The 13,331-nt window shown below is 45.8% G+C and overlaps 3 protein-coding genes across 3 annotated transcripts; 2 read left to right on the top strand and 1 right to left on the bottom strand.

The window, feature by feature from the left end:
- Positions 1-91: 91 nt before the first annotated feature.
- aatf (apoptosis antagonizing transcription factor) lies at positions 92-2,446 on the top strand. Its single transcript, XM_069150971.1, has 2 exons — positions 92-146; positions 405-2,446. The coding sequence occupies exon 2, from the start codon at positions 587-589 to the stop codon at positions 2,129-2,131; it is 1,545 nt and encodes a 514-aa protein (XP_069007072.1). The 5' UTR covers positions 92-146; positions 405-586; the 3' UTR covers positions 2,132-2,446.
- A 44-nt stretch (positions 2,447-2,490) lies between these two features.
- uck2a (uridine-cytidine kinase 2a) lies at positions 2,491-7,564 on the bottom strand. The gene is made up of 7 exons (XM_069150975.1): positions 7,432-7,564; positions 5,918-6,077; positions 5,720-5,816; positions 5,315-5,457; positions 5,051-5,148; positions 4,920-4,968; positions 2,491-3,539 (listed from the first exon to the last, which is right to left on the bottom strand). The coding sequence occupies exons 1-7, from the start codon at positions 7,534-7,536 to the stop codon at positions 3,403-3,405; spliced, it is 789 nt and encodes a 262-aa protein (XP_069007076.1). The 5' UTR covers positions 7,537-7,564; the 3' UTR covers positions 2,491-3,402.
- A 1,497-nt stretch (positions 7,565-9,061) lies between these two features.
- Positions 9,062-13,020, top strand: tmco1 (transmembrane and coiled-coil domains 1). The gene is made up of 7 exons (XM_069150979.1): positions 9,062-9,297; positions 10,486-10,563; positions 10,654-10,713; positions 10,821-10,867; positions 10,991-11,058; positions 11,214-11,358; positions 12,589-13,020. Exons 1-7 carry the CDS (start codon positions 9,228-9,230, stop codon positions 12,685-12,687), a joined length of 567 nt encoding a protein of 188 aa, XP_069007080.1. The 5' UTR covers positions 9,062-9,227; the 3' UTR covers positions 12,688-13,020.
- The last annotated feature ends 311 nt before the right edge of the window (positions 13,021-13,331 follow it).

The following is a 13,331-nucleotide window of genomic DNA, read 5'->3' as shown; positions in this document are numbered from 1 at the left end:
AGGAGGAGAAGGAGAAGAAGGAGAAGGAGGAGGAGGAGGAGGAGAAGGAGAAGGAGGAGGAGGAGGAGGAGAAGAAGAAGAAGAAGAAGAAGAAGAAGAAGAAGAAGAAGAAGAAGAAGAATACCCCTGAAGAGGATTCATGCACGGTTGTTCACCTCTTCATTATTTTGTTCAATAGAACATTTAGCATTCATTTTGTTTGTGTATTTATTCAGTTCACTTTACTCCAGCTGTTTGTTTCCTTTTGTATATCATGTTATTTTCCGATGTGTGGGAGCACATATGTTGTTAGTTCACACGTGTTATTCTGATTTAAAGGGATTTGATCAGTTCCCTCTCACTACCACTGTACTCTTTACATTTTATTGTTTCTTTAATGTGATAGTAGATTTTTTTTCATGCAGATTTTTCAGGCCGGCTGTGATGGTTGTCTCCTAAAGGATTCCACCTGAAAGACAGCGCCCAGGGTTCAATGGTATTCTAACTCATTTCGCGTCGCGTTTTACTGACGTCACTCCACCGTCGCACATCTCCGAGAGGACCAGACGGACTGTGACGCACGTGTGTCTGCCGCGAACCTTCCGTCATGGCGGGCTCGTTCTCACAACAGCTCGAGGACTTGTTGAACCCTTTGCCTAAATTTGCGGATCCAGAGAATGAAGATGATGACGAGGCGACCAAAGCCAGAGTGATAGACAGACTGGATGAGGAGGATGAAGATGAAGATGACGTCGGCCTCAGCGCTCTGCGGAGCGACAACGCGGCGCTGCTGTCTGACACCGACACACGGTACCGGGGGAAGACCGTGACCCGGAAACAGCTGATGGAGGTCCGAGGATCTGAGGAGGAGGGTAGCATAGAAGATGAAGAGGAGTCTATGGGGGATAAAGAGGTTATTGATGAAGAGGAGGAGGAGGAGGAGTTAATGGCCATACAAGATGCTGAACTGTTGCCGAAGACGAAGGTGGACTTCCACAAACTGACAGAGGACATGGACTACCTGGGGATGAGTGAGGAAGATGATGACAGCGAGGAGGAGTCTGAAGATGGAGGCTCTGATGATGATGATGAGGAGGAGGAGGAAGGAGCCGTCCGCACGTTCTCTCGGGACAAAGTGGACGAGGAGGTGGAGAAGGGGAGGGCCGTGAAGAACCAGCTGGCCCTGTGGGACCAGCTGCTCGAGGGTCGAATCAAAGTCCAGAAAGTTCTGGTGACGGCCAATCAGCTCCCACAGCCGCAGACTTTCCCAGAGTTCAAGAGGAGGGGCGGAGCCGAGCTGGCGGCGGCAATGAAGAACACCCACAAGGCGTTGAAGGCTCTTCAGAGGTCTCTGCTGGAGCTGCAGGACCAGCTGCTGGACCAGAACCCCGACACCCGGTCCGTCGCCGCCACGGAGGCTCGGGACGAAGACGAGGAGATCCACAGCGACGAAGAGGAGGCAGCGTTGGAGACCCGGGCGCCCAAACGGAAGCTGGAGCTGGCGGAGTACCCGGACCTCATGGCCAAACGCTTCGCCGCCTTCCAGCCGTTCCGTGATGCCACGCTACGGCAGTGGCACGACAGAACCCGGCTCACCGCCGGGAAGAGCGGCCGAGGCTTCGGGGCGTTCGAGCGGAACGTCGTGACCCAGGTGGAGCAGGTTCTGATGGACAACCACAGGCTGGTGCGGAGAACCCAGACCCGACGCTCCGAGTACAGAGTCCTGGGGAGGAAGGAGGCCTCGGCAGCCCCGTCGCAGAACCCCTGTACGGAGGAGGAGGGGGCGGAGCTTCAGCCGAAGGCCAACGCGCATCTCAGGAACCTGGACGAGGACATCTTTGACGATGATGATTTTTACCACCAGCTGCTCCGAGAGCTGATCGAGCGCCGGACCGGCGCCGCGGACCCCAACGACCAGGTGGCCGCGGGCCGGCAGTGGCTCGCCATCCAGAAGCTGCGCAGCAAGATCAAGAAGAAGGTGGACACCAAAGCCAGCAAGGGACGCAAGGTCCGCTTCCAGGTCCACGGCAAGCTGCTCAACTTCATGGCGCCGATGGACCGTGGCCCGATGAGCGACGAGGCCCGCGGCGAGCTGTACCGGGGCCTCTTCGGACAGAACTCCTCGGGTCGGGACGGAGCGTCCTGGTCCTAAAACACTCATTCATGTTCAGCCGGTTCTCCAGAGATGAGTGTTGTGTCCCACGTCCGGGCCGTGTCCCGTCTCCATCGGCTGCTCAGACAGAAAGGTTCTCCACTGATCATGTTTTAATGAGACGTCTGCAGAGCCCGGGACAGTGCAGCTCCTGTGCATTGCATTGTGGGAGAATAGACACAGAGAAGGACTCCGGTTCCCCGATGCTTCACTCATTCTAAATGTTACTGGGTTTTTGTGATGTTTTGTTTTTCTGATTCAAACTTAAGTTGCGTTTCATCCTTCCAGGAATAAAACTGTTTTTTTCTCAGTAAAGTTCCTCCTTTATTGAGTAAAATGAAAAGCAGAGACAGTTCTAATGATGTTGGCAAAATGTTTATGTTCCTTTTCCCGTCACATCGTTTCTACAGAAGAAAGAAACCCATAAAAACAAAGAACCACAGAACCTGCACCTCCTCGGCGTCGGTAACGTCATGTGATTCTTCTCACCGCGTGGATTCTAAAGTACAACAAGCTTTAACTTGGGAGCAAACAGTAAAACAATCTTTTTTAATTAAGGTGACAAATCAAAGCAAGCGAAAGTACCTGAGAACTTTATCATAAGAAAACTATGAAACAACATTTACAGAACACGTAGACGTCGTTTTACTGAGTCAGTGCATCTTTTAAATGGAAACATCTGAGGAACCAAAGAACAATAACACGTTGTGGTAATTTCATAACTTAGAAATGTTCGTCCAAACATCTTGTTAAATGATCTAAAGACATTCAAAATAAAACGTAACGACCAGTCTGCAGAGACGGGACAAAAAAAGGTCCTCTTTGGAGATGGTGTCATACATCCGATGATTTGAGGTGGACGCCGGTTGTTTTTCTTTTACTAGTAACGAATAATTAATTTCCATTTCTCTTCATAGACAAAAGAAAGTCGAGCTGATGCAAACATCAGACATTTCAAACTATTTCAAAATCATTTGGACCCGAGAAAATAAGAAATGGAGCCTGAAGAAGAATTGCATTGCTGGCGGGCTCAACGGCCCGTGATTGGTTGAAGGCTGTCACATGACCGGGACTCTGTTCTGTATTAAAGGCAAACAGCAGTTTAAAGGAAATTACAAAGGAGCCCAAGTTCAGTGAATACAAGCGCTTTAAACCAGCTCCCTCTTTAGTCCGAGTAGAACCTCGCCAAGAAGGCCTCCGATGTCCTGGCAGGTCCTCGTCGTCTGGCTGCAGCAGCCCCGATGACCCCCCTCCTCCACCCCACCCGGGCTTCAGTGGGGCCGACTGCTCGACTCCATGTTCGGCTGCTTCTTCGGGGTCCCGTAATCTCCGAACCAGCCATTCATGCGTTTGGTCAGACCTCCGTTCAGGATGTCCTGGATGTGCTGGACGATGAGGTTTATCGCAACTGTACGGAGAGACCAACGTACGGTGAGGTCAGTCAGGCCGTGGTCCACAACACCCCACTACAACAAATACTACAGGAGCACTGACAGGAAATGACCTCATCATGGGAACACGTCACCCTCCTAAATATCTGCAGCTTTAATTATTTTACCCAGAATTCAACATGTTTTTGTGTCCTCTGTTTAACACTCAGTAAACACTCTGATTCTTCTGTCCAGCAGCAGCAGTGGAAAATAAACACGTTGTGTTCAGGAACAGCTGCAGCTTCATCACACGCTTTTAATCTGAAAATCCTTTACGTCGGTGGCCCCGCCCCTTCCTCTACGGAGCCAAGATGGCGACTGTTTATGATGGAAAGTGTCCAGAGTTTCACACTTCTTATTTTGGGATGTTTTGAGTGATTCATCCTGGTACTGGTGTTCTGATGTTTCTGTACTGACAGTGAGAACACCAGTATAACATCTGGAACACCAGTACAACATCTGGAACACCAGTATAACATCTGGAACACCAGTACAACATCTGGAATGAACACAAGAACAACATCTGGAACACCAGTACAACATCTGGACCACCAGTACAACATCTCGAACACCAGTATAACATCTGGAACACCAGTACAACATCTGGAACACCAGTACAACATCTGGAACACCAGTATAACATCTGGAACACCAGTACAACATCTGGAATGAACACAAGAACAACATCTGGAACACCAGTACAACACCTGGACCACCAGTACAACATCTCGAACACCAGTATAACATCTGAAATACCAGTACAACATCTGGAACACCAGTACAACATCTGGAACACCAGTATAACATCTGGAACACCAGTACAACATCTGGAATGAACACAAGAACAACATCTGGAACACCAGTGCAACATCTGGAACACCAGTACAACATCTGGAATGAACACCAGTACAACATCTGGACCACCGGTACAACATCTGGAACACCAGTATAACATCTGAAACACCAGTACAACATCTGGACCACCAGTATAACATCTGGACCACAGTTCAATATTACTGCTTTATTTCCTGCACAGAGCTGAGCATCGAGAGTTTCAGAGACTTCCTGCTGATCTGAAGGTGATTTTTCTTCCTGGAGTTTATTATATAACATTTATTATATCTAATAGTTCTGATACTGCAGGACTCAAATGCAACGAGGCCAAACTGAGGGCTGTCCCACTTCTCCCTTCGAATAAAGGACAGTTTTATTTTGGACGTCTCTTTTTCCTAACGTCTTTAGTTTGAAGATCAACATTGCCAGTCTGGAGGTCAACGCCCACCCGGCCGCGTCCTTCGTGATAACACTGTGGTGTCTTCAACACTTCTCAGGATTAAAAACACCACACAAATACTCACCGATGTTATCGACTCCTCTCGGTATGATCACGTCAGCGTATTTCTTCGTCTAAACAGTAGAGAGAGAGAAAGGTTTGACCGTGAGTCTGCGTTCAGGGACACGAGTGTACAAACACAAGGGGAACACTCACTGGCAGGCAGAACTCCTCAAACGCCGGCTTCACGAAGGTGATGTACTGCGCCAGGACGCTCTCCAGGTCCCGCCCACGCTCGCTGATGTCCCGCAGCACTGAGGGAAGACGAGGCAGGGACACGGCTCTTTAGAGGACGGGACGATCAATAAAATGCTTCTTTTCTGTTAACTAGTGAGGTGAACTTCAGCTGATTTAGTTGCCTTAAAACAAAATCCTCACTTCACCTCCTGTTAACCAAAGAAAAGCTGATGTGTGCGTCACCTCTGCGTGACAGACGCGTGTCTGCGTCGGTGTCCACGAACAGCTTCATTTGGAAAAGATCTCGGATCTCCTGAGAGTAAAACATCAGGATGCCCTCGAACAGCACCACGTCGGCAGGGTACACCGTCACCGTCTCCTCCTTCCTGACCAACAGCACAAACGCAGCAGTTTATTGTGCTGGCAGCTGAAGTGTCAATAATTTAGCCAGCTGTCCTTTTAATGTCAGTTGTATATGTATAAGTTTATTTGGCTGTGGTCGATACAAAACCCAACAAAGTACTCAGGATTGGACCAATCTGCATGAATTCAAGATCCCCATTTTGCGACGGCGCTGATTGATGTTCCTGCTGCAAAGACCGATGTTAAAGTACTTGTGTTGTGTATGAAGTGATGAGACTCGTTCACCTGGAATGGGACACAAAGTCATAAACAGGGATGTGGACAGTTTTTCCCTCCTTGATGTCCCACAGCGTTGCGACGATGAGGTCGTTGTCGAAAGCATCTTTACAGAAGGAGAGAGGACACGGCAGGTCAAACCGAATAAACAGCAGCCTTCAGACCTGCGGCCCCCCGATGATCCAGCACATGAACAGAACCTGGTACCTGGGTGGTCGAAGTTGAACTGGCCCTTGAGGGCCTTGGCCTTCTGCTCCGGGGTCAGGACCCGGTAGAAGCTGTCCTGGCTGAGGATGGCCACCTGCCGCTGGTGGTGGTCGATCTCGTTCTGGCCCAGCAGCTCCATGATCTTACTGCACACGGACGACTGAACACACATCAGAAACAGGTGTGATCACCGTTGGGCCCCTGTCATCCCAGTCAGCTTTTTATTTCTGTAAGAGGAAGCTGTCTGTTTAAATGACAACATTTACACGCCTCATGTCTGTCGTGAAGAAGCAGCGTTAAGAGCTGCTGATGGGAACTCTTTCCCCTGAAAGTCAAACATGCTCATCAGACACAAAACAAAGCCTGCGGTTTACATTCAGAAACTGAGACCAGGTGGTTCAGACAGCAGTTTGCTCCTGAGGGAAGATGAGGCCACAATACCAGGAAGTGGAGCCACAAACAACTGCCTGCTGAACCACAACCTGGGTTTTAATGAATTAATCACCTACTCAATCAGTCTGCTGTCACCTACAACTCATGTCGAGGAATATCCTGAGTACTAGAAAAAGCATTTCAAATTTCAGCATTTCATAAGACACAGTTTAGGAGTGTTTCACCATTATTGTCTGCAAAGCAACGGAGCAACAAACTATAAGGCTAGGATCCTTTTAAAAGAGAGAACAAGAATGATTTTATGGGACTCAAAGACACTTTTACAAAAGTAAAAAAATAAATAAGTAATTGGTAACCATGAGGAAGGTTTGAAACGCTGCACACAGAATGATAATGCAGATGTTTAAGTCTGTCTCACCGGTGAAATGAGGTGAAGTGGAAAACAAGCGGGAGGATCCATCAGTGTTACAAAGAACCAGCGTGAGTGATATCAGCAGATCACCCGGGAACAGTCAAGACAAAGAATACAAGAAATAACAATCATTTATATATAAAAATAAAATGAAAAACCCTCAGCTGCACCTCTAAAATTTGATGTGATCTTCATGAATCATAAATCTCATAAATCATAAATGCAGACACCATTGATATAATAGCTATGAGCTTCTGCTTTGTTTCATTGATCTTTAGTGTGGTTTTATTGTTTGATGTTCTGTAGTTTTCATGAACCTGCAGGCTGCAGAGCTCAGCAGCTGAGGATGATTACCTGATGTCTCACTCCTCTTTTATCCTCGATGAGATCCCTCACAATAAAAACAGACTTTCATCACACTGTCTGAACCAGCTGAGGAAACAACATCCTATTGTAACATGTGCACATGTTTCTGTTTGACAAGAGAGCGGTCTGCATTACTTTACTACTGATCAGACACAGTCCAACCATCCACTATAACATGATAAATAACTGGAGGTTTTACAAAAACAAAATGCGCCTCATCCCTGACGCAAGAAGAAATCAATCCTCTGCATATGATGACACATAAAACAAATAGGAAGCTATATGTAATAAACAGGCCACCGGGCTGGACAGAAAAACAGCTTATTCTGTTATAAAAGCCGACCTTGCCGCTGGCTGTCCCTCCGGCCACCCCGATGAGGAAAGGCTGCCGATCACTGCCGTCATTTTCGGCTTGGTCACCTGGCTTTGTCTCGCTGTCGCCTGCCATGCTTCATCTGCAGCGCGCTGTCAGAGGGCCGCGCTCCTCCCCTTTCACGGCGGTGACGTCAGAGGGCACGGGAGCGATGGTGATGGTGATGATGATGATGATGATGGCGATATATCTGCCAGTTACAGTTAAGTTTGAAGCCTGTTCTTTTATGTTTGTGTTTGATTGCCCAATTGTGAAGCACTTTTATTTTGAAAAGTAGGCTGCTATATAGATGGATTTCCTCATTTTAAAACCCTTTTAAACCAAAAAAACCAATCTCAGCTCTCCATTCGCCCACTTCCACTGCCTGTCGACCACAACCGTGTTTCTGTAGGTGAAGCAGTTCATGTTTCCATCTGAAGATTGGCCTTAAATTAAAACTTACTGGTTTCCTCACAAAAAAAACAAAAAAAAAACAGTCACCAACCTTGATAAAACACAACTTTACAGCATCTGAGTTAAATAGGAATTAAATCACTGAGGAGCTTCAAACTAGATTTTGACAATCATTTAAGTCCCTGTACAAGACCAGAGTATAAAAGCAGAGGACCCGTTAGTCGATTAAAATGTAAAACATATCAAACCCTTTGGGATCCGTTGAGGTCTGGGGCCTGTAAACGCCACATTTCAGGACGTTGCAGTTTATCATGAATAACAGCAATGACTTCTAAAAATATATTTTAACAAACATCAAAATTAAGAAACCACACTTTATTATTGCTTCTTTTCTTCTTCTTTTTTTTTTTAATGATTCTCTTTTAACATAAAACTGTTTTGTATGTTCCATATTTCCTCATAGGAGGTTCCCTCACCCACAAGCTCTTCCCTCTTGCATTAAAAAAAGGAAAACTCCTTTAAATGTTTGTCCTAAAAACGTGAATAAGAACCAAACACCTCCCTCTTTACATCTCAACAGCAAAGGACACTCGTTATAAAATGATAAATGACATCTATCGTGCTGATGAGTTCCTCAGACAAAAGATTCAACTTTGAAAAATAATCTGTACATCTTGTGACGCTGATATAAAAACTCCAGAAGATTTGTTCTTGTTTGTCGTCATACCAGATCCTTTTAGAAGCAGCTCCAAACTGGATTTCAGAAAAGGGACAATCAATCGGCCAAATATGTCATGTAATAATATGTAATGAGTTATAATACAGAACAAAAAAAGGATTGATGATCATGGCTAAACAATTCATCTACATATTTATGAATGTCAGTCCAACATTCTTATGAATGAGGTACTAAACTTTAAGGAAGCATTGAAATGTATAAAGACCAAACAAGCCTTGGATGTTTACAGGAAGTTAAATGTGATAAATATTTTGTGTATATTGTTTCGTCACTACTTTGTTTAGAAAAAAGCTTGAAATAGCTCCGTTGTTGTTGTTGTTGTTTTATTTTAGATAGACTACCAATAGGCTACTGTATCACTAATATGTTTTATATTAACCAGATTTCTTTTGATAATATAGGTTGGGGGAGAAAAAAACATCCCAAAACAACAAAATAGTTCCATATTTCCGGTCAGGCTGATGACCCGGAAGTTCTCATCACACGCCTGACTTCGGTAACGCTGACAGCTCTGTGAAGCGGAATGTGCTCTCCGGGGTTTTAACTGCGGTTTAAAGGACAGATTAAAGGACAGATTAAAGGACAGATTAAGGACAAACATCGTTTCTCTGCAGGGTAAACGGCCGCTGCCGCCATGAGCACCATGTTCGCAGACACCGTCCTGATCGTGTTCATCTCCGTGTGCACCGCGCTGCTGGCGGAAGGTGAGAACACGTCACACCGCGGGAGGCTTCGTGGTGGCGGACACGTTATAAATATATTACAATATATTACAATATAATACAATATAATGCAATATAACATATAACGGTTATATTCGTGCGTGTTTCTGCTGTTAGACTGAACGCAGCTTTCACCGACCCGAACGTTGATCTGACGCTCACATCTTCCGGTTACATTTTTCACAATAAAAGTCTTACGAGAAGCTTGTTGTGAAACACTAATCTCTCTCCGATGCTGCTGCATTAGACACGTCCTATTAAGGGAATATTAAAAAACAAAATATTGTAAAAGGTAAAACAGCTACCCAAGTTGTATTATTAAAGAATAACGTCTTGTTCCCGGAGACCGGAAGGACGTTGACGTGGTTCTGGTTCAGATTCTGTAAAAACATCTCCGACTATTTACTACATCAACTTCATGACAGTTTTTAAAACACCAACAGGCTCATTGGAGTGTTAATGTTGGAGGACTTGTGGTTATTGTTCTGTCCTTTGTCCGTTTTATACTGTTTCTAATTGGACGCTTCACCAACAGGTCAGACAGGAGACGTGGTTTCAGTCCATCATTAGAAGTCCAGGTGTCCTCAGTCTGACATTTGTTTTTTAAAAAGGTGGTTGTGACACAAAGAAGGTGAAGACGTGTGTTGAATGTTTTTTCTGTTGTTCATCCTACAGCTGGGCATCACGTAGTATCATTAATTTTCAGGTTGTGACAACGCTGTGTATTAACTTACTGTGGTCTGCCCAGATGCTGATGTTATTATTATTATTGAACTCCTATTCTCATTCATAAGTTTGTTAAATAGTGTTTGCAATCCTTTTTCACTATTAAGAGTTTGTAGCGATGCACCCTTCATTGAATTGTACAGCTATTGTGTGAATGTTTAAGAGCACAAATTAGTAATTCAGTGAAGGTATTATCTGACCCTTGAAAGCTGCCCTTGACAAACAATTCACAAACTAACCAACACGGGCCATAGCATGTTCTTTAAATGGGTTGTAACCGGCCTCAAGCAGGTATTGATCTCCACTCCTGACTTGTATGATCAACGCCAGACAGGTCGAAATCTGAAAAACTGCATTTAACTAAGTCCATACTTGCTGTCTGTCGACCCTGCGATGCACCGCGGTGGCAGGGCTCCATTGAAAGTTGTTGTGTTTTCTCCTCAGGAATTACCTGGGTTTTGGTGTATCGCACTGAAAAGTACAAGAGGTTAAAGGCAGAAGTGGAAAAACAAAGCAAGAAACGTAAGCGACTGGAGTGTGAACATGGGCAGACGGGATGTTTCATTCTTTAGATTGTGTGGAAGTATTCACCGTTTGCTTGTCTGATATTAGTTGAGAAGAAAAAGGAAACCATCACCGAGTCAGCCGGCCGTCAACAGAAGAAAAAGATCGGTAAGAAGCCGGTTTTCTGTTGACAGGAAGAGCTCACTGTGCTGCGCTCAGTGTGTTCCTCCACACGGTGGCGCTGGTGTGATGCTCCATGTGTGCTTTTATTACAGAGAGACAGGAGGAGAAGCTGAAGAACAACAACAGAGACCTGTCCATGGTGAGAAGGGTTTTTATTTCATCTTCATCTCTGCAGCTCACCTGCAGTTTAATGCTGACTCTCCTCCAACCTCGTCTGGTTTTAAATTTCCAGTTTTTAAATCCTAAGCGTGTCTGTTTGCAGGTGCGTATGAAGTCCATGTTCGCCATCGGCTTCTGCTTCACAGCTCTGATGGGCATGTTCAACTCCATGTAAGTCGCCCCAGCGTGAAATTCTGTTTCCAATTTTGTTCAGATATTTTCATGTTTTCATTTGAAAACTAGACGACGTAAAAGACATTGAGAGAAACGTAGATGATCCCGTGTCCCTAACTCTCGCCGCCATCTCACCTTCTGTTTGCGTTCAGTTTCGATGGCAGGGTGGTGGCCAAGCTGCCGTTCGTGCCGCTGTCCTACATCCAGGGGCTGTCCCACCGCAACCTGCTGGGCGAGGACTACACCGACTGCTCCTTTATTTTCCTCTACATCCTCTGCACCATGTCCATCAGACAGGTAACCGCTCAACTGTTCTCTGCATTTCAGGGGAACCAGAGTATTTTATTCAGCAGCCTTGAAAGTGGTGAAATCTCTGGTCGTGACTCCGAAGCCGCGGTGGAACGTGGAACAACGTTTCCCGTTGGCTGATGTGGAGCTTTGCTGATGCCTGACGGGTTGATCCTCAGTGTGGCGGATGCTTCGCCCCAACAGTCAGAATACGACACCAGCCACCTGCTGTACGTGAATAAGATTCAGGGAAGCAAACAACACCAATCAAAATGATGGAGGAAGTTTCCACTTGCGTGGCGCTGCAACATGTGTTCAGCACAGATTTCAGCAGGTTTCTCAATATTTGTTTTCTCTTCTAAGTGCTTGAATTCACCAGAAATTTATGGCACAGATTAAACAGATTTAATTTAGTTTGACACAGATCGAGAACAAGATTTTATTCGGGCTGTCTCAGTGTGACGAGCTCTCAGGATGTCCAAGCGCTGTCATCGTCGTCACGGTGACCTGCTACAGTTAGTTAAAGATAGCATTTAAATCATTTCATTATGCTCGTTGTTACTCAGACTTGTTCCATCAGTACAAACCTTCTCCGCATGTGATCATCATCCAGTTTTCAGGAGAGTCTAAGCACAGCGGAGTGCATCGGTTGTCCTCTGCTGCCCCCCGCTGACCGAGCTCTGTTTTGTTTTGCTCCTCTTTACGTCCCCTCCCGTCCTCGTTGGTTTTCTGATGAGTAATGAGCATCAACCGCCTCGCAGGACTTTTGCTGTGGCTCCAGATTTCACTGTCGTTGACATTTTAGGGACGAAACAATGAAGCATCTATTGTTGTAAAGTTGGAAGTCTCAGTAGCTGAGACACGTATCAAAGCCCTCTTTAATCCCACACTGCCAAATGAACAGACTGGTTTTTATTCTATGATCATTGTTTGTGATTGAAACAACCGTGTGTAACACCGTCTGTAGTATCACAGGAATCCCATGAATTTCTACCAGAGGTGGAGTTTTGAATAATTTAAAAGAGCTACTCCCTGTTGTTTTTAGCGGCTGGTTGAAAGCATTTTTTTAAGCTGTGGATGAATACATCTGGTGTTGGATTGAAGGTGGCAGCAGGCTGGTGGATGTGGGCGTCAAAATAAACTTCAGTTTGGATTGAACTGCAGACTTGAATCTCCGTATAAACCTTGATCATATGAATCTTTGGCAGTAAATCCATTCCTGTGGTGTTTTCCCTGCAGAACATCCAGAAGATGCTCGGCCTCGCTCCCTCCAGAGCCGCCACCAAGCAGGCCGGAGGCTTCCTGGGACCTCCACCGCAGGCGGCCAAGTTCTCCTAGCGAGCAGCGCTGTTCCTGCAGTCATGGCGCCCTCTTTAGGGGGCGGACAGAACCGCCGGTGCTGGAGCTGAATCCTCATCCTCTGCAGCTACTGAATCTCCACCAACTGTCGGGTTGTCTCACTTAGAAACTGGAGGAGAAGAAGTTGTTCTTAATTCTGTTGATGACCAAAGGTGACAGATGTCCACCAAGGTACTCGGTGTTTGCAGTGTTTGAGTTGGATTCATGATCGGGCTGCACTGAAACATCTGATCCATTCTCAGCAGTATTGTTTTTCATGGTCTGACTTTGTATCCTACCATCTTAGATATTAAAAAAAGTTTTATGATAATATTTAGCAGTATTTTGTTTGATTTTGTTCCCATTTTCCTCCCTCTTTAGAAAGCTGAATTTGCTGTTGTGCTGTCGTGTCATTGACATGAACTCTGCCGTAAACAGACTTTGTGATGATGCCTCTCTCACCGGTATTTCCGGTACCGGTTGTAGGTTTTCTTCCGGGACCTCTCCGTATTCATGTTGTCCCTGCTACTGAGAAACCTCCCATATCATGATGCTACCACCTCCATGCTTCACTGTACAAAAAGTTTCGACAGACACGGTGCTAGAAGTTCTGGCCAAAAACCTCCTTTTTCTTGTCTCGGCAG

This window comes from Embiotoca jacksoni, unplaced genomic scaffold (assembly GCF_022577435.1).
Source record: "Embiotoca jacksoni isolate LCO1_2020_lvr unplaced genomic scaffold, fEmbJac1.0.p SCAF_16, whole genome shotgun sequence".
NCBI lineage: Eukaryota > Metazoa > Chordata > Actinopteri > Embiotocidae > Embiotoca > Embiotoca jacksoni.
Note: the sequence above shows the minus strand (reverse complement) of the source record. Positions and strands in the feature narration are given on the sequence as shown.